Below are 27036 nucleotides of genomic sequence, written 5' to 3' on the forward strand. Positions count from 1 at the left end.
GTTTGAGTTCTTTGTAGGTTCTGGATATCAGCCCTTTGTCAGATGAGAAGATTGCAAAAATTTTCTCCCATTCTGTAGGTTGCCTGTTCACTCTGATGGTAGTTTCTTTTGCTGTGCAGAAGCTCTTTAGTTTAATTAGATCCTATTTGTCAATTTTGGCTTTTGCTGCCATTGCTTTTGGTGTTTTAGACATGAAGTCCTTGCCCATGCCTATGTCCTGAATGGTACTACCTAGGTTTTCTTCTAGGGTTTTTATGGTATTAGGTCTAACATTTAAGTCTCTAATCCATCTTGAATTAATTTTCGTATAAGGAGTAAGGAAAGGATCCAGTTTCAGCTTTCTACTTATGGCTAGCCAATTTTCCCAGCACCATTTATTAAATAGGGAATTCTTTCCCCATTTCCTGTGTTTCTCAGGTTTGTCAAAGAGCAGATGGCTGTAGAAGTGTGGTATTATTTCTGAGGACTCTGTTCTGTTCCATTGGTCTATATCTCTGTTTTGGTACCAGTACCATGCTGTTTTGGTTACTGTAGCCTTGTAGTATAGTTTGAAGTCAGGTAGCGTGATGCCTCCGGCTTTGTTCTTTTGACTTTGGATTGTCTTGGCAATGCGGGCTCTTTTTCTGTTCCATATGAACTTTAAAGCAGTTTTTTCCAGTTCTGTGAAGAAACTCATTGGTAGCTTGATGGGGATGGCATTGAATCTTTAAATTACCTTGGGCAGTATGGCCATTTTCACGATATTGATTCTTCCTATCCACGAGCATGGTATGTTCTTCCATTTGTTTGTGTCCTCTTTTATTTCACTGAGTAGTGGTTTGTAGTTCTCCTTGAAGAGGTCCTTTACATCCCTTATAAGTTGGATTCCTAGGTATTTTATTCTCTTTGAAGCAATTGTGAATGGAGGTTCATTCATGATTTGGCTCTCTGTTTGTCTGTTACTGGTGTATAAGAATGCTTGTGATTTTTGCACATTAATTTTGTATCCTGAGACTTTGCCGAAGTTGCTTATGAGCTTAAGGAGATTTTGGGCTGAGACAATGGGGTTTTCTAAATATACAATCATGTCATCTGCAAACAGGGACAATTTTACTTCTTCTTTTCCTAACTGAATACTTTTGATTTCTTTCTCTTGCCTGATTGTCCTAGCCAGAACTTCCAACACTATGTTGAATAGGAGTGGTGAGAGAGGACATCCCTGTCTTGTGCCAGTTTTCAAAGGGAATTTTTCCAGTTTTTGCCCATTCAGTATGATATTGGCTGTGGGTTTGTCATAAATAGCTCTTATTATTTTGAGATACGTTCCATCAATACTGAATTTGTTGAGCGTTTTTAGCATGAAGGGCTGTTGAATTTTGTCAAAGGCCTTTTCTGCATCTATTGAGATAATCATGTGGTTTTTGTCTTTGGTTCTGTTTATATGCTGGATTACGTTTATTGATTTGCATATGTTGAACCAGCCTTGCATCCCAGGGATGAAGCCCACTTGATCATGGTGGATAAGCTTTTTGATGTGCTGCTGGATCCGGTTTGCCAGTATTTTATTGAGGATTTTTGCACCAATGTTCATCAGGGATATTGGTCTAAAATTCTCTTTTTTTGTTGTGTCTCTGCCAGGCTTTGGTATCAGGATGATGTTGGCCTCATAAAATGAGTTAGGGAGGATTCCCTCTTTTTCTATTGATTGGAATAGTTTCAGAAGGAATGGTACCAGCTGCTCCTTATACCTCTGGTAGAATTCATCTGTGAATCCATCTGGTCCTGGACTTTTTTTGGTTGGTAGGCTATTAATTATTGCCTCAATTTCAGAGCCTGCTATTGGTCTATTCAGGGATTCAGTTTGTTTCTGATTTAGTCCTGGGAGAGTGTACGTGTCCAGGAAATTATCCATTTCTTCTAGATTTTCTAGTTGATTTGCGTAGAGGTGTTTATAGTATTCTCTGATAGTAGTTTGTATTTCTGTGGGGTCGGTGGTGATATCTCCTTCATCATTTTTTATTGCATCTATTTGATTCTTCTCTCTTTTCTTCTTTATTAGTCTTGCTAGCGGTTTATCAATTTTGTTGATCTTTTCAAAAAACCAACTCCTGGATTCATTGATTTTTTTGGAGGGTTTTTTGTGTCTCTATCTCCTTCAGTTCTGCTCTGATCTTAGTTATTTCTTGCCTTCTGCTAGCTTTTGAATGTGTTTGCTCTTGCTTCTCTAGTTCTTTTCATTGTGATGTTAGAGTGTCAATTTAGATCTTTCCTGCTTTCTCTTGTGGGCATTTAGTGCCATTAATTTCCCTCTACACACTGCTTTAAATGTGTCCCAGAGATTCTGGTATGTTGTATCTTTGTTCTCATTGGTTTCAAAGAACTTCTTTATTTCTGCCTCATTTTATTATGTACCCAGTAGTCATTCAGGAGCAGGTTATTCAGTTTCCATGTAGTTGAACGGTTTTGATTGAGTTTCTTAGTCCTGAGTTCTAGTTTGATTGCATTGTGGTTTGAGAGACAGTTTGTTATAATTTCTGTTCTTGTACATTTGCTGAGGAGTGCTTTACTTCCAATTATGTGGTCAATTTTGGAATAAGTGTGATGTGGTGCTGAGAAGAATGTATATTCTGTTGATTTGGGGTGGAGAGTTCTGTAGATGTCTATTAGGTCTGCTTGGTGCAGAGATGAGTTCAATTCCTGGTTATCCTTCTTAACTTTCTGTCTCGTTGATCTGTCTAATGTTGACAGTGAGGTGTTGAAGTCTCCCATTATTATTGTATGGGAGTCTAAGTCTCTTTGTAAGTCTCTAAGGACTTGCTTATGAAGCTGGGTGCTCCTGTATTGGGTGCATATATATTTAGGATAGTTAGCTCTTCCTGTTGAATTGATCCCTTTACCATTATGTAATGGCCTTCTTTGTCTCTTTTGATCTTTGATGGTTTAAAGTCTGTTTTATCAGAGACTAGGATTGCAACCCCTGCTTTTTTTTTGTTCTCCATTTGCTTGGTAGATCTTCCTCCATCCCTTTATTTTGAGCCTATGTATGTCTCTGCATGTGAGATGGGTCTCCTGAATACAGCAGACTGATGGGTCTTGACTCTTTATCCAGTGTGCCAGTCTGTGTCTTTTAATTGGAGCATTTAGTCCATTTACATTTAAGGTTAATATTTTTATGTGTGAACTTGTTCCTGCCATTATGATATTAACTGGTTATCTTGCTTGTTAGTTGATGTAGTTTCTTCCTAGCCTCGATGGTCTTTACATTTTGGCACGTTTTTGCAATGGCTGGTACTGGTTGTTCCTTTCCATGTTTAGTGCTTCCTTCGGGGTCTCTTGTAAGGCAGGCCTGGTGGTGACAAAATCTCTAAGCATTTGCTTATCTGTAAAGGATTTTATTTCTCCTTCACTTATGAAACTTAGTTTGGCTGGATATGAAATTCTGGGTTGAAAATTCTTTTCTTTAAGAACGTTGAATATTGGCCCCCACTCTCTTCTGGCTTGTAGAGTTTCTGCCGAGAGATCTGCTGTTAGTCTGATGGGCTTCCCTTTGTGGGTAACCCGACCTTTCTCTCTGGCTGCCCTTAACAGTTTTTCCTTCATTTCAACTTTGGTGAATCTGACAATTATGTGTCTTGGAGTTCCTCTTCTTGAGGAGTATCTTTGTGGCATTCTCTCTGTTTCTTGAATTTGAATGTTGGCCTGCCTTACTAGGTTGGGGAAGTTATCCTCGATGATATCCTGCAGAGTGTATTCCAACTTGGTTATATTTTCCCCATCACTTTCAGACACACCAATGTAACATAGATTTGTTCTTGTCACAAAATCCGATATTTCTTGAAGGCTTTGTTCATTTCTTTTTACTCTTTTTTTGCTACACTTCTCTTCTCACTTCATTTCATTCATTTGATCTTCAGTCGCGGATACTCTTTCTTCCAGTTGATCGAGTCAGTTACTGAAGCTTGTGCATTTGTCACATATTTCTCGTGTCGTGGTTTTCATCTCTGTCAGTTTGTTTATGACCTTCTCTGCATTAATTATTCTAGTTATCAATTCTTCCACTCTTTTTTCAAGATTTTTAGTTTCTTTGTGCTGAGTACGTAATTCCTCCTTTAGCTCCGAGAAGTTTGATGGACTGAAGCCTTCTTCTCTCATCTCGTCAAAATCATTCTCTGTCCAGCTTCGATCCATTGCTGGCAATGAGCTGCATTCCTTTGGAGGGGGAGATGTGCTCTTATTTTTTGAATTTCCAGCTTTTCTGCCCTGCTTTTTCTCCATCTTTGTGGTTTTATCTGCCTCTGGTCTTTGATGATGGTGACGCACTGATGGGGTTTTGGTGTAGGTGTCCTTCTTGTTTGTTAGTTTTCCTTCTAACAGTCAGGACTCTCAGCTGTAGGTCTGTTGGAGATTGCTTGAGGTCCACTCCAGACCCTGTTTGCCTGGATATCAGCAGCAGAGGCTGCAGAAGATAGAATATTGCTGAACAGCGAGTCGTACCTGTCTGATTCTTGCTTTGGAAGCTTCCTCTCAGGTGTATACTCCACCGTGTGAGGTGTGGGGTATTGGTCTGCCCCTAGTGGGGGATGTCTCCCCAGTTAGGCTACTCAGGGGTCAGGGACCCACTTGAGCAGGTAGTCTCTCCGTTCTCAGATCTCAACCTCCATGTTCGGAGATCCACTGTTCTCTTCAAAGCTGTCAGACAGAGTCGTTTGAGTCTGCAGAGGTTTCTGCTGCTTTTTTGTTGCTGTTGTTGTTGTTGCTGTTGAGCTGTTCCCTGTCCCCAGAGGTGGAGTCTACAGAGACAGGCAGGCCTCCTTTAGCTGTTGTGAGTTCCACCCAGTTGGAGCTTCCCAGTGGCTTTGTTTACCTACTTAAGCCTCAGCAATGGCGAGCGCCCCCTCCCCCAGCCTCGCTGCTGCCTTGCTATTAGATCTCAGACTGCTGTGTTAGCAATGAGGGAGGCTCCGTGGGCGTGGGACCCTCCTGGCCTAGTGTGAGATATAATCTCCTGATGTGCCCGTTTGCTAAGTCCCTTGGTAAAGCGCAGTATTGGGGTGGGAGTTACCCGATTTCCCAGGTGTTGTGTCCCAGGTGTCTCAGTTCTCCTGGCTAGGAAAAGGGATTCCCTTCCCCCTTGCGCTTCCCAGTTGAGGAGATGCCTCGCCCTGCTTCAGCTCTTGCTGGTCGGGCTGCAGCAGCTGACCAGCACCGATTGTCTGGCACTCCCTAGTGAGATGAACCCAGTACCACAGTTGAAAATGCAGAAATCACCTGTCTTCTGTGTTGCTTGCGCTGGGAGCTGGAGACTGGAGCTGTTCCTATTTGGCCATCTTGCTCTGCCCCCCCGTTGTTTCCTTTTTAATGATCGCCATTCTAACTAGTGTGAGATAGTATCTCATTGTGGTTTTGATGTGCATTTCTCTGATGACCAGTGATGATGAGCATCTTTTCATATGTCTGTTGGCTGCATAAATGTCTTCTTTTGAGAAGTGTCTGTTCATATCCTTTGCTTACTTTTTGATGGGGTTGTTTGATTTTTTCTTGTAAATATGTTTAAGTTCTTTGTAGATTCTGGATATTAGCCCTTTGTCAGATGAGTAGATTGCAAAAATTTTCTCCCGTTCTGTAGGTTGCCTGTTCACTCTGATGGTAGTTTCTTTTGCTGTGCAGAAGCTCTTTAGTTTAATTAGATCCCATTTGTCTATTTTGTCTTTTGTTGTCATTGCTTTTGGTGTTTTAGTCATGAAGTCCTTGCCCATGCCTATGTCCTGAATGGTATTGCCTAGGTTTTCTTCTAGGGTTTTCATGGTTTTAGGTCTAACATTTAAGTCCTTAATCCATCTTGAATTAATTTTTGTATAAGGTGTAAGGAAGGGATCCAGTTTCAGCTTTCTACATTTGGCTAGCCAGTTTTCCCAGCACCATTTATTAAATAGGGAATCCTTTCGCCATTTCTTGTTTTTGTCAGGTTTGTCAAAGATCAGAGGGTTGCAGATGTGTGGTATTATTTCTGAGGGCTCTGTTCTGTTCCGTTGGTCTATATATCTGTTTTGGTACCAGTACCATGCTGTTTTGGTTACTGTAGCCTTGTATATAGTTTGAAGTCAGATAGCGTGATGCCTCCAACTTTTTTCTTTTGGCTTTGGATTTTCTTGGAAATGCGGGCTCTTTTTTGGTTCCATATGAACTTTAAAGTAGTTTTTTCCAATTCTGTGAAGAAAGTCATTGGTAGCTTGATGGGGATGGCATTGAATCTGTAAATTACTTTGAGCGCTATGACCATTTTCACGATATTGATTCTTCCTATCCATGAGCATGGACTGTTCTTCCATTTGTTTGTGTCTTCTTTTATTTTGCTGAGCAGTGGTTTGTAGTTTTCCTTGAAGAGGTCCTTCACATCCCTTGTAAATTGGATTCCTAGGTATTTCATTCTCTTTGAAGCAACTGTGAATGAGAGTTCACTCATGATTTGGCTCTCTGTTTTTCTGTTATTGGTGTATAAGAATGCTTGTGATTTTTGCACATTGATTTTGTATCCTGAGAGTTTGCTGAAGTTGCTTATCAGCCTAAGGAGATTTTTTTTTTTACATTTTTTTTAAAAGTACTTTAACAATGTTGCTCTTCTGTCTTCTGATTTTCATTGTGACTGAGAAGTTTTTTGTTAATCTTATGATTTTTGTTCTTTGAATAATGTCCTTTCTTCTCTGAGACTGTTTTTAAGATTCTCTTTCATTGGTTTTCAGCAATTTGATAATGATGTGCCTCACTGTAGTTTTCTTCATGTTTCTTTTTTTCTCATTCACTGAGCTTCTTGGATACATGTGTTTATAGCTTTACATCACACTTGGAAATAATTTGGTCATTACATCTTCAATTATTTTTTTCTGCTGCCAATCCTGCAGTACTTTAATTATACATATATAAGGACATTTGATATTTTCCACAGTTATTTCATGCTTCGTTCATTTTTTTTCCGTTTTCTTTTATGTTTTATTTTAGATTCTCTTGATGTATTCAAATTTATTGGTCTTTTTTTTTTTAATGCAGTACCTAATCTGCTGTTAATTTACTGTTTTTTTTTTTTTTTAAGGCAGTGCCTAATCTGCTGTTAATGCCATCTATATTTTTAATCTTTAGAAGTCCAATGTGGATCTTTTTTATATTCTCTATTTCTCTCCTCATTGTGTTCATGCTTTCTTTTAACTTCTTGAATATACATTGTATATTTTGCATGTTTATAATAAATGCACATTTGCCTACTAGTTTTTTATCAGTATTGTCTCTTGGTCTGTTTCTACTAATTTATATTTCTCTTCATTATTAGTCATATCTTCCATTGCATGACTCTTCATTTTTCATTGAATGCCATGAATAGTGATTTTATATTGTTGAATTTTAGATTTTCGCTAGGGTATTACTTAAAATATTTGGGGTTTTGTTCTGAGAGGAAATTACTTGGAAACAATTTCATACATTCAAGCCTTGCTTTTAAGCTTTTTGAGAATAACCTGTAGTTTGAGGCTAATTTTATCCCACTACTAAGGCAATATTCTGTGGTATCTATCTGATGGCCTCTACATTGGGAGAGCTTTTCATTCTGCTTAGTGGAACACAAAACATTACCATCCCTATAAGAGTTCCAAAAATTGCCAGCCTGCTCTTTTCTAGTCATTATTTCCTAAGTCTTGGTAGCTTCTCCACATATAGGCACACTGATTGGTATGCACCCAAAGGTTCTAGGGAAAACCCCTACAGCTGTCCTGACCTCTGCCTATGTAGCTCTCTTCTGTCTGGTACTGTGCCGCACAGACTCTGGGTGCCTTTGCCTATATTTATTCTAAACTTTATCATCTCATCTTGGTGAGACTGCTGGGATCGTTTAGCTTCCTTTTCCTTATCCTGGGACCAAGAAAATCTCTCCAGGCAGTGAGCTAGACACTTGTAGGCCCGTATCATTTGCTTCCCTTTTCTAGGGTCATTGTCCTGTGCTGCCAGTGGTCCATCATGGCCAGAAACAGAAGTCTATTTTATTTTCTTGAAAATAATGGTTGTACATCTTTGTCCATTGAAATAGGATTTTTTTTTCTTTTTTCAGTAACAGTTAAAAAGTCATTCAGAGCCAAATTGGCTTAATAAGAGCAATCAAATTAGGAGTGACTAAAAAGGAATGTAAGTTATTTTCTCATGCAGCCTGTAAACTCTTTTCTTGTCTACAGGTACAGGACACAATATCCAATTCTAGGCCTCCTGTATGATGACTACGAATATATACCACCAGGTAGTGAAACACAGACTATTGTGATTGAGAAAACAGAAGACAAATACACTTGTGTAAGTTCACTTGGACATTTTTAGCCCTATTTTGATTATATATGTACAGTTTTGTTTTTTGTTTTGTTTTGTTTTGTTTTGAGACGGAGTCTCGCTCTGCCACCCAGGCTGGAGTACAGTGGCGCGATCTCGGCTCCCTGCAAGTTCCGCCTTCCGGGTTCACGCCATTCTCCTGCCTCAGCCTCCCAAGTAGCTGGGACTACAGGCGCCCACCACCTCGCCTGGCTAGTTTTTTGTATTTTTTTTAGTAGAGACGGGGTTTCACTGTGTTAGCCAGGATGGTCTCGATCTCCTGACCTCGTGATCCGCCCATCTCGGCCTCCCGCCCATCTCGGCCTCCCAAAGTGCTGGGATTACAGGCGTCAGCCACTGCACCCGACTGATTATATATGTACAGCTTTTTAAAACTGACGTAAAAAATCAAATGAACTAAAAACTTTTGAGTATTTTTTTCTCTTGGAATTTTCTGTTTCCATTATTGATATATAGTGGGAATTAAGAAATTTTGGAAAGATTCATACATGGGGCAATATAATTGATTATTTAAGCTATAATATAAATATAATTTTTGCCCCACAAAAGGAAGATTAACATTAGTGATATACTAATTTTATTTATTTTCTTGCCTAGCTCAGTAATTATTGAATGGTTCCATTCAAATTTTCCAAAAAGATTTCCCTTTTTCTAAAGCAGGTAGCAAATGTCATAGACAATTATGAAGGCAACTGGAAAATGGAGAAGAGGCATGTTTCAATAGAATTGTCTTGCAATCTTGCATGTGGTACTTATTCCTGTGGATTTTACATATATATATATATATACACACACATGTATATACGTGTGTGTGTGTATATATATGTGTGTGTGTGTGTGTATTAATTAGGATTTAGAAAGAAGAGATGCTTCTAGCTTCCTCACTAGATTGTAACATCCTCCAGCTTTAAATCTCACAGTTATAGTGAGGCTGCTGAAGAATACTTTAAACATCATATACTCCAATATTTACTCTACCTTCTACAACATCCTCCAAAATGGCCAGGTGACATGGGCCTTAGCATCTTTTAAGTGGTCCAATCCATTGCTAAGGGGACTGATTATTGAAACCTTCTTATAAAGGAATGAGAGCTACTTCCCTAAAACTTTCACATATTGCTCTATTAAGTTTTAAAGTAATGATCATCAAACAGGGGGTATATAGTTGTCCTTCAATATTCATGAGAGATTGGTTCCAGGATCCCCTGCAGATATCAAAATCTGTACATGCTCAAGTCCCTTATACAAAATGGCATAATATTTGCATATAACCTATGCACATCTTACTGTATACTTTAAGTCATTTCTAGCTTACGATACCTAATTCAATGTAAATTCTAAGTACGTGTTATACTGTATTGTTTAGGCGGTAATAACAGTAAAAAAAAGTCTGTACATGTTCATTACAGAAGTGATATTTTTCCTGAATATTTTCAACCCATCATTGGTGGAGAACCCATGGATACCAAGGGCCAACTACATATTCCCTAGCACAGCTGCTCTCTGCAGCAGCAATTTTGTACCTTAGGGGACATTTAGCAATGTCTAGAGACATTTTTGGTTTTTACAACCAGAGGGGTGGGTATTATTGGCATCTAGTGGTTAGAGAACTAGGATGCTGCTGAACATAATACAGTGTGAAGGACAGTCTCCCACAACAAAGAATTGTCCAGCCCCTAGTAAATAGTGTTGAGGTTGAAAAACTGCTAACAGAATGTTCTTGGGTTTTTTTCCTAATTATATACTCCTACACTGGTTCAAGAGATTCTAACAGTAAGCCACTGGTAGAGATCATAGGAATGTGTGATATCCTTCTGGTGAAATGAACAGAGAAAAGTTTGAGGATTCTAGTTCTCAAATCATACCGATCTGACTTAAAATATTGTGAAAATGACAGCCTTTGACTTCTTATGACAAATTATCTACCTGTCAGACTACTGAGGTACTAAAAGTAGGCAAAACTAAATCTATGGCTATTAAATAAAGAAATGGTTATCCTTGTGGGGTGGATACTGATTAAAAGGAAGCATAAGGAGGGATTCAGGGTCTTAATAATGTTCTGTTTCTTTATCTGGGAGATGGTTGCGTATGCATGTTCAGTTTGGGAAAATTCATTTATTTGAATACTTATGTCAATTTTTTCTATATGTTTATTATACTTCAATAAAAGCCTTAAAATGCTTAAGTATACCATGGTGAGAAATAGACAAATATACAAATATCAATCAAGTATTCTGCAGAACCTTTTGAAAAATATTTAAAAATTACACTTCAGATGCATAGTTAATAAAATTAAACATCTATTAAATAACTTTTAGAAACATCTTTTGGTTGAATAAGCTCAAATATTTAAGTCAACAAAAAAATCCAAAAAGTTTCTTTAGCGCTGAAGACCTTCTTTAACTACAGTCCAGCCATCAATCTTTTAAGTATGGTTGTTATCATCAATGAAAGCAACCAATGTTTAGTAATCCCAAGGTAAAAATAACTGCATTTAAACTCTGAAATGTTGTTTTTGTCAGGTCATTAATTAGCTGAAAATTACTTACTACTAATTATCAACCCATAGAATTTAAAATTTGCCAAAGATAATTTGATGCCGAAAGTTAAGACTGAGAAGCAATTGCTGCTACTAACCCTAACCACATGTGTCCCAGAGGTGGCAATATGAAGACCTGCCAAATAAAGGGTCTACAGAACAGTAGCCGGTACTTCTGTCTCCAGTAAAAATGTGCAGCAGTAAAAATCAAAATTGATATTTGAAGAATCTATAGATACTGATAGCAAGGTCAGAATATATTTAAATACATTCACAGATGAAAATCCATATTTATTAAGAGACAATTGGACATATTTAAACTCTAAATAATACTAAGAAGGAAATCTACTTAATTCTCCTTCACTCTTAAAGTCATTTGAAACATACCATGACTAAAGGAAGAAAGAAATCATTGTATCATTGAATATATGTATAAAACAGTGCCACAAAAGTGCAATGCATGTCCTTTTGCTTTATACATACGAATTTAAATAATTTTCCATAACTTTGCATACAGTAACATTGACTTTAATTATGAACCAGTTGTAAGATAACCTTTTTTTTTTTTTTCTTTTCTAGCCGTGAATGTATCCACTTCAAAGTATTACAACTCAAAGGCGTTTTTGTTTTGTGTGTGTGTGTGTGTCTGCATTAGTACTTTGTTATTTTTCCATCACTAAAGGCCAATCAGAATTTGGAACCATGCTGCTAACCCAAGAAATCTAATGGAATGAATTAGTTCTGTAGATGACAGTTTCTTCAGCCATTTGTGAGACCTAAATCTTTTCTGTAACACTCATGTATTCAGTATAATAACATACTAACTGAAAGAGGGACCTGCTTGTTTAAAGTTTGATTGCAGACACCGTAGAACATAGCTCATTATTTTTCAGATAGGGTGCCTCCTAGATATTGAACTAATTTGTTGGGGTAGAGATTTTACAAGTTATGCCATTAGAAGATTTTCTCTGATATTACATGTGCAGTTCAGTCACAAGATGAAATCATGGGTTTTTTTTTAAAACAAAAAAAGATAAAATACAGTTGAAGCAAAAAATAATAGCTAGTATATAATATCTGTCTACAGTCCATATTTGCTTTTCACACTAGGCCTTATGACTAAAAGATATGCTTTATTCACACTATTTTCACCTGTTGGAGAGATAGCTAAGTCAAAGGTGATGATTAATTTCATTTAGTAGGGAAGTGGAATAATATCTTTTGAAATAACTAAGTCCACTAAATTATACAGTATGCTATTCTGGTTCTAAGTACATATTAGTCCCTTGGCAAATCTGTTCTTTTAAAGCATACCTTCCCCAAATGAGCCTACCTACTTCTTAAAAAACATATAACACAATATGGTAGTAGTAGGTGGAAGGAAGGTAAGTTTTTTCATAGTGGTATGCAAACATATCATTGAAATATTACATAGATATTTCAGACTTAGGGAATAAAAATAGCAACAGCAAATACTTGATAGATTTATCCTACTTGGGAGAAATATTTTGTAGCAGAGTATTTAGTATGCTTAGAATTTGACTTAGCAATTGGGCTTTAATGACCTTACAAAGTGAACATAAGTGAACACAAGTATTTTTTCAATGCAAGATGAGTATGAAAATTTTAAATTTCAACCCATGTGGCTAAGGTTAAGACTTAGCAAAAATTAAAATGTTGCCTTTGTCCAAGTATAGATTAAGGCAACAAACATATTTGGGTATATAATTTGAAGTTTTGAACTGAAATATCTTTGCAAGTATCCACATAAAATTCTGCAATGCCTTATAATTATATTATAATAATTATGCATTATACTAAGAAACCATTAAGAACAGTTGAGGCACTACACTAAATCAAACCATAAATGAGGAAAAGACTTTTAATGTTCTTTTCTAGAAGTATTCAAATAGGCCTTGATATGAAGCTAAAAGCCTCATTTATATTATCTTAATATTTTGGCTAAAATGTTAAGCTCCATAACATGAATTGATACAATTCCAGTTTTATCAATATTTTGTGATAGAAAAATGTTAATATTCTTCATGAGCTATACAGTCCTTACATTTTTTTTCCCTTGGTGTAGGAATAACAGAGGAGTTTCTCCTCTGCCAACAATTCATATATGTAACTGTAAAAAAAGTGTTCTATGTTATGCACACATTACAAATAATATAAGGGGAAGTTTTATTAGCTTAATAGGAAACTGTTATTATTAAGGTTTAAAAATGAGAACAGGTGTGAGTTTTCCAAAATACTTAAAAAAAAAAGTGTCCAAAATTCGGGGGCAGTTAAGGAGTCATGGATGGAACTAGAGGTCACTATGTTAAGTGACATAAGCCAGAAACAGAAAGACAAACATTGCATGTTCTCAAGTATTTGTGGGATCTAAAAGTCAAAACAATTGAACTCATGGATATAGAGAGTAGAAGGATGGTTACCAGAAGCTGGGAAAAGGGGTGTGCGAGGGGAACTGGGGATGCTTAATGTGTACAAAAACTATATAGTTAGAAAGCATGAATAAGACCTAGTATTTGATAGCACAACAGGGTGAGTATAGTCAATAATAGCTTAATTGTACATTTTAAAATAACTAAGTATAATTGGATTGTTTGTAACACAAATAAATACTTAAGTGGATGGATACTCAATTCTCCAGGATGTGATTATTTCACATTGCATGCCTGTATCAAAATATCTCATGTACCTCATAAATATGTACACCTATTGTATATCCACAAAGATTTTAAAAAGTAAGAAGTCAGCACCTTATTGGCTCACTTGATCCATGGATAGTGAATTGGGGTCATAACAATGTCCTTATCATACTTAACAGTTTTTTAAATTGTAATACAAAATGTGATGATATAAAGAGCTGTTCTATATATTTAAATGACTACTTAAATATATATCTTTTCCAATTTGTGATTAAGATCAATAGAGGTAGTAGTGATAAATTTCCCTCTCATAAGTTTCACACCGCTTATCTCTGAAAACTTCAAAGTTGTCAGGTGAGGAGTGCCTATTTACATAATTTCTATTCCAGTATGTTTTCACTTTAGATTTGTCGCATAAAATGGAGACTGCGCAATGACATGCAAAGTAATCTGTTTATGTGTCTAAATAAAATATGTGAAGTATTTACATGGTTTGTGTGAAAGTCCAAGTAGGAAATATGCAGAAGGATTTTTAGTTTAGCTGTATATTTTTGTCAGGAAATTATCATCATGTGAATGTTTATGTTGGAGCTAACAAGCATCACTCTCATTAAAAACAAAAGCAGAAAACTTCCTTATGTGGACTACTTTAACATAGTTCAACCTCCAGTTGAAGCAAGTTTCTTCTTTAAATTAGAATTTCTTTGCATTCAAACTGATTTCTAAGTTCCATAACTCACTTGTTCCATAAAGCATTCTTCCCATCCTTGTAATGGTGCTTTTGCTGCCTTACTCCTTCTTAACATAAAGGAACAAAATAAAACTTTAAAAAACTTTCCATCTCACCGCCCAATTTAGATCACCTTAACAAAAAGCCATCATCACACCTTTCCCATTATTGCAATCTACAAAGATGACATGTTTCTTTTGAAAATATTAATTCTTTTGAAAGTAAATAATATGTTGTGAAAAGGTTTCCTTATGAGGTACATCTTCCCCACCACATGCCAAAACTACATTGACTGGATTTCCATAGTAGTTTTTGTCCAGTTAAAAAAATACGAAGTATTTCATGCACAACTTAGGATATATGAAATAGTACATAGAAAACATTTAAATAAAGGAAGTAATAAACAAGTGCATCTTTCTTAATAAATCATTTAACAATATTTAGTCCTGAAGAAGACATACCTCAGAATTGTTTTACGAGAAAATTAGATAGCTAGGCAGTCTTGGTATTCTTAGATTGGCCTGTCACAGACAATGAGATGTTGTTAAGTTCATAGCCTTTACGCTTGGTTTCCCATCTTACCACATTAAAATAATTATTTTTCAAATTGAAGTATATGTTCCAGAGATCCTTTATGTTGGAACAGTGTTTCCAATGTAATGCTTTGATTCTGTAGTTTGTTTGCTAACAGTGTTGAATACTTATAATTCATATGTGTCAAGATCCAATAAGGCAGACAAATGTCTTTAAATGCGAGAAAATATAGGCTTTTTGATCTAGTTCCCTAAAAGAGTCTGATGAGCCAGCCATGTCATGATGGGTGAGTGGCACTGGAATCTAGGATAAGAGGGTTTTGCAATCAGATGGGAGGTGACTAGGACTTACATTATAGGTTAAATGAGATAGTGTCAATATTGTCAATTGGTCCAGATTTTAAAAGGAGGAGAGTTCCCTTTGGAGTAGTTACTTGGGTAATGCTCAAAGAGAAAGGCATAACTGAAACAGGCAAGCGACACATTTTTAGTTTGGGACATCTAATGCTACACCCTTGAAGTTACAAATTAGCCAAGTTCTTCTGCAGGACCTTTAGGAATCTAAAGATCCCTCATAACAATATCCAGTTCTTATCCAGGATCCAAGACAATAAGAGATCTTTCTCAATCAGTTCCAAATTTACAAGTTATAATTCTTTTGGAAGGACAGGGTGGAGTTGAACAAAGTTGGGAGATTGGGAATGGTCTCAAACCAATTATATTATAAGGTTCTAATCTAGTCCTGCAGCTTCTCTAAAGCCTTATTAGTTCAAAAAAATCGTACTGTATGGAATACCTAGTCAGCTTTTTCTTGGTTCTCACAAGGGGAAGTTGAAAGAGTTAAATCAGATGATTATTTTGTCCCTCCGCCTTCATAGAAGACGAGTCATTTCCCCAGTGGAAGTAAGCATGTTAAGAATTGTGCTGTATCCTTCAAAACTTGTTGCAAAGACGTCTGGGATTTGCTACAAATTAAACCAGTGGGGGAAGGAAGCATCAAAATAAGCTAATCAGTGGTAAGTGGATGAAGGGATAAGTGAGGAAGAATACAAATGAAACAAGATTGGCCATAAAGTGATAATTATTGAAGCTGGGTGATGGCTATATAGAGGTTCATTATATTTTTCTATATGGTTTTCTGCAATTAAAGGGATATATATCTTTAAGGAAAGTTCAAGTTTCAAACTAAACTTGTGGTTGTCCTGTAAGAGACATGAACAGTTGAATTTAAGGGCCCTATCTGGGTAAGAGTTCCCAAATACTATCTTCTCCTTTATGGCATAAGCAATTTAAAAGTGACAATTGGATAAATCCATCTACACATATGACCCTGAATTGTTCTAGAAAAAAATGATTTTTCAGTAATTCCCAATTTTTTCTTTGTCTTGTGAAGGTACTTTGACTTACAGATTTACATTTTTTTAGGTGGAATCTGTTCTGGTATGTAGGAAAGCATTATGCCAGGAAAATCCGTATTTTAAAGACAATATTTTGTTTGTAACATGGGCTAAATTCATATCTGCTCTACCTGGGCTGACATTTTCTAAGCCCAATATATATATAGAAGAAAATCCATATACTTTTCTCCAGCTCCACTGTAACCATGACAACTAGAATAACCTCTTAACATGGCTGCATCCTTCAGCTCCTCTGCATTTCTTAGAGCCTCCAGAGTGATTTTCAAAACATGTAACAGTATTCTTTTCCTTAACTTTTCCCAAGGACTTCCCATTTCAAACTTCTCATAGCTCTTTTTTTTTTTTTTTTTTTTTTTTTGAGACGGAGTTTCACTCTTGTCACCCAGGCTGGAGTGCGATGGCGCAATGTTGGATCACTGCAACCATCTCTTATCACTCTCCCTTGCTAACGATTGTCCAGCCAAAGCTTGTCGTATCTCAGGTTGTTTGCATCTGCAGGTTTCTCTGCCTTGCTCTTCCACAAGATCTGGCTGGCTACTCCTTGCCACTCATATCTCAGCTCTAATGTCATGTCCTCAGTAAGAATTCCCTCTGTCCACTCACCCACAGCTATGTGTTTAAGCATAGTAAATAGCATGTGCCAGAATTACAGCAGGTGCTTTTATCTACCACCTTATTACTCATATGGTGGCAACACATGGGAACTTAATAGGAATGCAGAATTGCAGGCCCACCCCAAATCTATTGAATCGGAATATGCATTTCAGCAAGTTCCCTAGGTGATCTCTACAGACTTTAAATTTAAGAAGCACTGGTCTCTTGTAAGGCAGGCCTGGTGGTGACAAAATCTCTTAGCATTTGCTTATCTGTAAAGAATTTTATTTCTCCTTCACTTATGAAACTTAGTTTGGCTGGATATGAAATTCTGGGTTTAAAATTCTTTTCAAAAAATAAATAAATAAATAAAAGTCTATGAAGAAGCACTGGTCTAACATGTGAGGCTGATATTTCCTTTTCTGCTAGTGATTAATAATAATTAATAATTCAATTGACAAAGAGTTTTAACTAACCATGCCATATATATAGGATTCTATGAAATGCTCACTGGTTTGAACATAGAAAGTTATTTTTATGCTCATTTGCAGAAATCTTTGCCAAATACACACATCAATACTTTTCCGTTTGAATGTATATTGGGAACATAATTAGATGTATTCACTGCTCAGGATTGTATCATTTAAGCAAGTTAAGAACTTTTAGTTTTCTCTATAATATGAAATCTAAGATCTTAAAATGGACACTTTTATTTATAGTTATTTCATTATGATTTTAGCAAATAACATATATTCTTAAGAAATATGCATTACACAGTCATGATAACTGTTTAAATTCCTAGTTCATGCTGTTGTTAATGAACAAAATTCAGCAAGACATTAAAGAAAGGACCAATCTGCCTAAGATAAATCTGAAGTGAAGTCTTTTAATACAAAATATTGCAACTTTAAATAAACTCATAAAACCATGAAGTGCAATAAATGCTTTTTATTGTATGCTCATTTCAATGAGTAACATTTAGAAATAATAAACCCACATAACAGTAGCGATCTTATTTTACAGCGTGTACATCATTTACAGCCACATAACACAGAATTTTAGTAGATATTCCAATTTTAATATTCTGAAGTTAAGAAAGATAAAAAATTTATTCTCAAGGAACTGATTCTTATCTGGTGCAAAAACAGAAAGGTGAACATTGTTTGAAACACAAAGCCACAATATAGCATGAAGTAAAATTACATTTTAATTATGTTGAACAGCTGAACAGCTGTAAACATGAAGCAACTAAAACTTAAAAGTACATATCATATGCATTACATTTATGAACAGGATTTTCATAAAATTTCCCTAAACCAGTTTTTAATATTAAGTGCCATTTTGATTTGCAGCATGCTAACACAAAGCGTTGTTAAAGGGATGCATATTTTAAGTTTATACACTGTAAACTAAATATCCACCTCCAAACTCTATTGGCAGCATATTGCTCTGTTTAAATACTGCATAAACACTGCCTCGTATTGAAAATGCATGTTAATAATATGGTATATAGATTTTAAAAATCAATTTCAATAATGGCATAAAATTGCACCTTTAAACATTAGAGCAAGTAAGACTAGAACAATCATACTTGCTAAGACTGTCCTCAAAAAAACTCTAGACATTATAATATTTAAGAAAACTGTGTTCTCTCAGTTTAATCTTTAGATCATTAAGAAATATAGTGCTGATTTTGTTTGCAATGCTAATGTTGCATCCATTTTCGAAAGCCACATTTGACTCAAATATACTTTTGTCATATATGCCATACTGAACAACAATCAACTTGAAGATCAGAAAAAAAGGGAACTTTATAGACTTCACCTTAGACCTCAGCACAGAATGCTATATTTTAAGTATCCTATCCTGTGATAAAATATTAACAGCTCTGAATTCTTTAATAGTACTGAATTAATCTAACCTGCTTTCCAGTTAGTTTTCTTTTAATGAATACACAAAACTTTTGTTGTTTCTGGAATTTAATTTCCAGGTACAATATAAAAGGCTCAATGACTAAGTGACTGATGAATGACCACATTTTGTCTCCCCGCCCCATTTCTAAAATTGCATAAAAGTGGGTTTGCTTGCTATAGCAAAGCATCGCTAAACTCAATTATGTATTCTCCTTTCAGAAACATTTGTATCTAACATAATCAGCCAAATAAAGTATTTGTCTTTGCTTTTCCCCTCTGTAGTTTAAGTATGCATATAATACTATTACATAGATACTTAAGAAGTTTTTCTGTGACCATTCTATAGTGCTTCTTAAATTCTTTAAGTAATTTTCAAAGGGCTATGGGATCCCCCATGAATTCAAATATTTTAAGATCTTTAACACAAAGAATGTAAAGTCATGGTTTAGTATCAAGCTTTGAAACCTGGTGAGACAGTTAGTGAGAGTTTTCTCCCAAGTAGCATATCATATCTCCTAAATAGCTTCTTTCTTTATATTGATCTTATTACATAAGAGCCTCTTTGTGGTGCCTCATAATATGCTGATTTTTTTCTGATGGTCTTCGGAATCCCTTCTTGCAGAATTCACACCTGTGTGGATAGTCTTTTGTATGTATCGATATCACATGTCGTTTAAAGCCAGATGCATCTGTAGTGCTGTATTCACAATACTCACATTGGTAAATCTTCCTTCCAGTATGGGTCTTCATATGTTTTTTGAGCTCATTTTGTTGTCTGAATCCTCTCTTGCACCTTTTACATTTCAATGGCTGATCTTTAGTATGAACTGAAAGGATATGGCCACTAAGAATAAATGGATCGGATGTTTTAAAGTCACAGTGCCTACACTGATGAATCTTCCTACCCTTATGGATATCACTATGCTTTTTGAGCTCAGAAGGACGATGAAAACCTTTATCACAGACCTCACATTTGTGAGGAAAATCCTTAGTATGAACAGATATGATGTGCCGCTTAAGGTCACTTGAATTGGTGCTCTTATGGTCACAATGAGGACACTGGTGTGTCTTATGTCCTTGAAACAAATCCAGATGACGCTGAAGCTCCCTCTCATCACCAAATGCTTGGGGACAATGCTCACATTTGTATGGCAAATTGTTACCATGTTTAGACTTAATGTGAGTTTTCAGATTTGATTGATCTGCACACCTGAAAATACAATACTGACACTGATATGGCTTCTCACCAGTATGGGTTCTCATATGTTTCTTGAGTTCAGAAGGATGTCGAAAACCCTTCCCACACTCAACACAAACATGAGGAAAATTCTTGCTGTGAACGGCCAACAAATGTCTGTTTAACAGTCCTTGTTCTGCAGTTTCATAGTCACAGTATTTGCACTTGTGCATCTTCGGCTCCTTGTCTCTTAAAATAAGTTTATTGGAACTCAGTGGACTAGCCTCTCTGTATCTTCGTGTGTATTCTGTAAATTCATGGGTTTTGTCGACTTTGTTTATAAGCTTATGGCTTTCTAAGTGGTTATGGAAACTCACTTTCTTGTTAGTTGTAAAGTCACAATCTGTACACTGATATTTTTTTCTCATTAAATGATCAGGATGATTCTTCATGTGTCTTTTTAAGAATCCCCTGGATTTAAACTTTTTTGTGCAAATATGGCAAGGGTACACTGTGAGGGGCTGTCCATCAGGACCTATTATAACAGCTAGATAAAGAAAAGAGAAAGTTGTGACATTTGGTCAGACTGTTTTAAAGGATTTTATAACAAAGGTGCCAAAACTAGTTGGCATTCACTATATGAAAACTATACCAGTTGAATAAAATTCTGTAATATAACAAATACTTAATAAAAGCAATTTATGCAAAGTAGCTCACTAAAAAGTAATGAGCAGCACTCTACTATGAACCACTCACATGTCAAAATGCAGTATCATATATATTTTGAATACCAAAAACAGGTACCCTTTATTGTTAAACCAACCTGAAAATTCTCTGTAAAAGTATCTTTGGAATAAAGAGCAAACAAGCATAGTTTTATTAAGTACCAGTCACACAATATGAAAAACAAAAACCAATTATCTATAGCATACACAAACAGGTACGTGGAGAGTAGAACTGCCGTGTAAACCACAGATATTTTTCTTTGGTGACAAAAAAAAAATACTTCCACATCTCAAATAATTATAATATTCATAAAGCAAAGTATTTACCTGTTTGCCACTGCCTGGTTTCTCCCCTTCTCCTCTTCTTGGCTTTTTGTTTAAGTACTTTATTTGTATTAATGCTGTCACAAATTTGAAGGTACTGTGCTGCTGTACTACTTCTGCTTTCTAATGCTGAGTCCAAAGTATTTCCTGGAAAAAAAATTGAAACATCATTAAATTACATACATTTATACTTTTTTGGTTCTGTTGGATGAGTTACTATAGATGACATGACACCAAGTTACCACTGTGGTAGTAAATTTCACAAAGTATATCCATCTTATGATTCTCTTTCTCCCTCTCACTCTTGCTCTCTCTCACTCACAAGTAAAGACATATATGTGTAAACACTTTGAATAGGATATCATGTGAAATTAACTTTAAAATATCTCAGTTTGATCATCAATTAAATTTAAAATATCTCAATTTTATCAGGAATAAACTGATAAGATGAATGTAACATAAGAAACTGGATTTGGGCTGGGCATGGTGGTCCACACCTGTAATCCCAGCACTTTGGGAGGCTGAAGCAGGAGGATTGCTTGAGGTCAGGAGTTTCAGTCCACCCTAGGCAACATAATAAGATCCTGTCTCTACAAAAAACAAATTAGCCAGGCATGGTGGCATGCACCTGTAGTCCTAGCTACTTAGGAGCCTGAGATGGGAGGACTGCTTGAGCCCAGGAGTTCAAGGTTGCAGTGAGCTATGATTGTGCTACAGGACACCAGCCTGGGTAACAGAGCAAGACCCTGTCTCTTCAAAAAAAAAAAAAAAAAAAAAAAAAAAAAAAAAAAAGAAAGGAAGAAAAGAAAAGAAGAAGAAGAAGAAACAGAAACTGAATTTGAAACAAAATCTTGGCATCAGACCAATTTTTTTTTTTTTAACTAATGAAGGCTGATGAAATTAATTGAAAAAGAAATGTAGATATATTAGTGAACCATTATAGTTATGGTGACTATGTGTAATGCATAAAAAACAAAACAGATCTCTTGTAGATATGCTTCAGAATAATGTACTTGATATAAAGAGTACTACATATTAATATTGATTTTAGGGGTTAACATATGGTAGGCAATTTATTGCAATTTCAGTGTGATCAGTGCATACATTAAAAAGTACTTAATAAAATCCTAGTTCTCAAAAATCCGTTGTGGTTTTATGCAATTTAGCTAAAAAATGCAGACCTACAAAACTGTCATGTTAACTTATATGCTGTGATCTATACTTCTCATCAATTTCTCAAAATCAACACTTAAGTTTAGAGAGTCAAACACTTCCCAAGGGTAGAAACAGAACAATGACACGTTATCATAAGAAAGTATCTCCTTGCTTAAGAAAACTTAACAAGAAGATCAACTAGAGAATAACACTATATAGAGTCTATTAAAACTAAAATAAAATTAAGCTGACACATGGGTTTTATATAACAGTTATATATAAATGCACTGGTTGCCATAGAAATTAAGAAAACAGTTCTGCCCCGAAAAGAACACTAACAAGGGGTTGATATCATGAATAATTGTTACTTTTCTGTCCAAATAATTTCTATTTTATTTTTTCCATAGCAACCTGTTATGGTCCATGTGGTAAACTGCCTGATGCTTAAAGTTTGAGGGAAATCTAAATTGAACTGCATTTACAGATTAACACACATTATGTCCACATATAAATTAATTCCTCAAAGAGGCAAACTCCTATTTAACTAATTAGATTAGGTATGACTAAGCAAGTAAGAGTCCAACAAATGTGTCTGTAGACACAAACTTGTTACTTACCAAGCAGTATATAAAGTCAGACCTTTAACTCACATCTCATATACAATGCTCTCTCACCTGATGCTTGACAATCTTCATATCTTCGGGAGACTCTTCTTTCATCTCCTTAAAAAAAAAGACTAATTAAAAACTGATATGCTAATTATAATGACTACTAGTGGATCACATCTTAATCTACAGAATCTTACTTTGCCTACCATTCCTTGGGTTAAAAAAAATTGTTGCGTTCTTCCACTCCCATAGGTTAGATAATGTCACATACTGAAAATAAGGGCTGCTGTCAGCATCCTTGGAATTGTCAACATCTAGAACAATTTTACTTTTTAAATGAAAACTGGGTAGATATTTCTGCAGTGTACCCCCAACTTTGAAGATGCTCAATAAATGACTGTTGAATGAATGAACCTTTGGAAGAACCAAGTTTAGATAAATTAATGCATTTGAACATCAAAATTTTTCAAAGTAAAAAGTATACCTGGACCATCTTGTACATTACATAGGAATGAAATAAAATAAGACTGAAAGGGAAAAAATAAGTTGATAAATTTACCTTTCATTATATACTTTCTAAAAGAGCATACCTGGGTTTCTGTTTCTTTTTCAAAACCCCAAAACCTTATCATCTGTAGAGTTAATAAATGAAATAAGTTTTTCCAAAAGAGGAAGGATCGATTTTCAAAGGATATTCCTATTTTAGAAAAATAAAATTTTTTATGGCACTCACTTATACAGGTAGGATTTAAAATAGATCATACTGAAAAACATAATGCATTAAGCAAGATTCATTTTAAATAGTACAAGGTGTGTGGTAGGAAAATCATCTAAAGTAACTAGAGATGAATCAGTCCACAGTGTAAAACATTTTATTATATTAGCCAATTCATGGTGGCGTTCACACAGCTTATTTAATGGCCTAAAGGCTGAGTAAATACATGTTATGTACTTATCAGGTGAAAAAATGCCAGTATCCTACCATATGCCGCAGCCCAGACAACAGGGACAACTGTTTTATTAACATCAGAGTCCTCAAGCTGAATCTCAGGGAGAGAAGTTCCTTCCTCTTCCCCTACAATGACTTCCATGTAAACTTCATCTGCTATTTCAGCGCAACCTAAATTTTAGAAATAATTGCTTGTTTATAACCCCAAATATTTAATAAATGGGTAAAAATTCCAAACAATGTAAATCTTTCAACTTTCAAATTTCAGTTTGGTTAATTTAAAAATTTATAAATTTAATTTCAATTTATATTAGGCACTTTTGGAGGCTAGTGCCACTAGGAGACAATCATTTACCAAAATTCTTATTCTCCTCTTAGAACCAAGTCCTATGGAAATGGCTTTTAAAAATTTTATAAAAACATGTGCGCTTGAAATATACGGAATGATCATACATTCTACCAGGTATTATACATTTATTTGCCTGACAGTCTTCTGGGACTCAGAAAATATTTCTCATAGAAATAATACTAGAAAGTGGTCCATACTATCTCATATACTATATTATAAATGAAATGCAGTACTATACATGTAATAAAAAATCATCAAAAATACTAATTGAAAAAAATTAAAAATTAAAATTAAAATTATATATGTATATAATGCTAGTGATCAAGAATATGTGGACACTCTTCAATAGGCCAGATTTTAAGGGATTCTACTGAGGAGAGAAAGCATTAATGAGTTTCATTTAACAAAACAACATTGCGGTAAGAAAAAAATTTTTAAACCTAGAGAGCCACAATATACTTTATATAAAATAATCTGTTTACATTTAACCTGTTAAATAGAAAATTGTCTTGAATTTTTACTTTTCTTTTGATTCACATACTGGGATCCTGGATGACTACAGAAGAAATGTGGGGGAAAACATGGGGAAAAAGTATCCCTCTTCTCCCAAGTTTGTCTTCTCTCTATTAACCAAAAACAGATACTGGTCTAAGTTTCCCACATTCCCACAGAATTCTGGTATAAGTTAAGTTAAACCTCAATCACTCATCTCCTACTGTGCCCCTTTCCTTACCAATGAATAAAAAAATAAAGAATTTAGAGACCAAATAGAAATTATTTGATTAAACTATTTTCCTATCCATCAGAATCTTCTCCACTCATTTGTTCTGGTATTTTCAGTTGTAATATATTACTCATGTTTGGGGGTGGAATTCAGCACCCTACGACTTCTAGGGAAGGAAACTTGGAGTAGGTATCAGAGTGCAGCACAGGTAAAGCCCAATATTATCAAGTTAATGCAGTGAAATGGAGGCTCTTACCCTTATAGGGCAAGGCAACATTGTGTTTTTCTCAGCATAGTAAGAAGACAGGAATAGCCTTAGGAAAGGGCTGCATTCCTATACTGAGGTGACGAGAAAGTAGGCAGAGAGTAAAATGTCTTCATAAGGAAACATGCAGTATGTCAGGAAAGGAAACCTGAGGAGGTTTGATCGTCCTGTGGTACTTAGCCCCACAAAACCTTAAGCAGCAACTGCTTGGAGACCATCAACAGCATAAGAAATCAAACTCCTGGCAGCTTGGCTTGGAAGCATACTTACATAAGATAACCCCTTAGTGACAGGAGAACAAACCATCAGCCCTTCCATTGCTAAATTCAGAGAGAAGCCAACAGTGTCCACTGCCATGTGGAAAGAACACTGGCAGTGGAGTTAGATAACCATTAAAATCTTGCCCTTCACACTTAATATTGGAATGATCTTGGATAAATTGTTTTCCCTGAATCCTTTTTTTCCTTCCATAAGACAGAGAAAATACCACCTATCTCAGATACGAGTCGTAAGAATTAAATGACATAACATCTTGCAACATATTCAGTAACATACAGAAAGTAGGTACTCAATAATTACATATTCGTGAGCTTCACTGATGTCAGGAACTGTATGTTGCTCATCTCTGTATTTCTAGTATAGTATATTAAGATATATTATTTCATGTTTGGTGATTTGAACAATATATGTACAAATGAATGGTCAAAAGGACCCTTCCCTTTTAAATTATTTACAGCAAAGGGTCAAAGGGTCAGGCTTATTTTATTGAACTTTGTTCCTATACAGTGCTTGTATCTCTGAGATTTTTTTTAAAGAATACATGATGGCTACTGATAAGTCACTACAGTGCCCTTATTTTCTTACTGATATCATCTTCTTCTTGAGAAGAATCTTTAACTGCCATGTAAACCATCTTCTCCCGCTGCATTCGGCTCTGGTCAAGCACTCCAGCTACTGAATGTCCACTGGTGTATTCACTCTCTGTGACAATTTCTGTTCCACCTTAAAAATTAAAACACATATTAAAATAGAAAAGTATCTTGGAATAATCACCTAAATTAATAAGGAGAATATATAGAAATATTTCCCTTTAGAAAAAAATAAATTCCAAAATAAATTTCAAAGTGCCAAGAACATTTTCATATAAATTATACTTTAAATTTTCAGCTATCACTGAGAAATGACAATTGTTCATCCTTACATCAAACTTATACGCCAAGCAGTATATAAGTCTTTTATATGTATTTACCCATTTAACCCTCACGACAGCCTTACTAGGTAGCTGTTATTATTATGGGCATTTTATAGATGAGGAAACAGACAGAAGGGAGTTAAGTAACTTATCAAAGGTCACTTAGCTAAGTGGCAGGACCTATTTAAAACCCAAGCAGCCTGCCTCTAGAATCCATGCTCGTAAACACTCATTATAGTTTCTTAATCTAACCCAAATCCTCTCCAATCATATGTTTTTGATATTTTCTGCTGTAATATTCTACTCATGTTTGAAAGAATCGAAGAATGACATATTCTGCATCCCTGCTTTACATTCATATACAATTTTTAAAAGTAGACTATCCCCAAAGAAACATATAATAAAAAACCATGCTTTGAGAATGTTTTTAAACTAGTCCCCAGAAAACAGATTATAACTCGTATTAGAGCAATAAATTAAAATTAGTATTTGTACCTATTTCAACATCATCTTCAGCCTCCGCTTTAAATATATACACTTTTATTACTTCTGAACCAAACCCATCTTCTTTAACATCTTCTTGTGAACCATCACTGCCAATTTTTAATGGTGTATTACCCATATGCTCTAATTTCTCTCCAACATCATCCACTATAAAATACAAACAAAATGAATTCAGTCAAAAAGTACCATTGACAAAAAACAAAAGAAGAAAAATTACCACTGACATTTACTGAGTATTAAGCTGAAAGTGTAACGTGAAATAATGTTAACCACCTACCTATTGTATTCACTTAATAACCGATTATGAAGCCATTAAAAGTGTTATGGTTCATGAATAATA

At 35.4% G+C, this 27036-nt stretch overlaps 2 protein-coding genes across 11 annotated transcripts in view; one reads left to right on the forward strand and one right to left on the reverse strand.

The window, feature by feature from the left end:
- POF1B (POF1B actin binding protein) overlaps nt 1–13525 on the forward strand; it is a 122964-nt gene extending 109439 nt beyond the window's left edge. Inside the window, exons 16-17 of one of the 2 annotated variants that reach the window (XM_023202355.1) lie at nt 8193–8307; nt 11459–13525. In XM_023202355.1, the coding sequence (XP_023058123.1) occupies nt 8193–8307; nt 11459–11464 (121 nt within the window). In that variant the 3' untranslated portion in view covers nt 11465–13525. Of the gene's footprint in view, nt 1–8192; nt 8332–11458 lie in introns of those variants that run through there. The other variant, XM_023202354.1, reaches the window with a different exon arrangement.
- Nucleotides 13526–17741: 4216 nt separating this feature from the next.
- The window catches only part of ZNF711 (zinc finger protein 711), a 28752-nt gene continuing 19457 nt past the window's right edge, over nt 17742–27036 (reverse strand). For 6 of the 9 annotated variants that reach the window (XM_023202361.1, XM_023202360.1, XM_023202356.1 and 3 more), the window contains 6 exons: nt 26688–26843; nt 25865–26002; nt 23696–23833; nt 22780–22827; nt 20954–21097; nt 17742–20448 (listed from right to left, as the gene is read on the reverse strand). In XM_023202361.1, coding sequence (XP_023058129.1) covers nt 19271–20448; nt 20954–21097; nt 22780–22827; nt 23696–23833; nt 25865–26002; nt 26688–26843 — 1802 coding nt within the window. In that variant the 3' untranslated portion in view covers nt 17742–19270. The remainder of the gene's footprint in view (nt 20449–20953; nt 21098–22779; nt 22828–23695; nt 23834–25864; nt 26003–26687; nt 26844–27036) is intronic. The other 3 variants (XM_023202363.1, XM_023202362.1, XM_031936625.1) reach the window with 1 other exon arrangement.

This window comes from Piliocolobus tephrosceles, chromosome 12 (assembly GCF_002776525.5).
Source record: "Piliocolobus tephrosceles isolate RC106 chromosome 12, ASM277652v3, whole genome shotgun sequence".
Classification (NCBI taxonomy): domain Eukaryota; kingdom Metazoa; phylum Chordata; class Mammalia; order Primates; family Cercopithecidae; genus Piliocolobus; species Piliocolobus tephrosceles.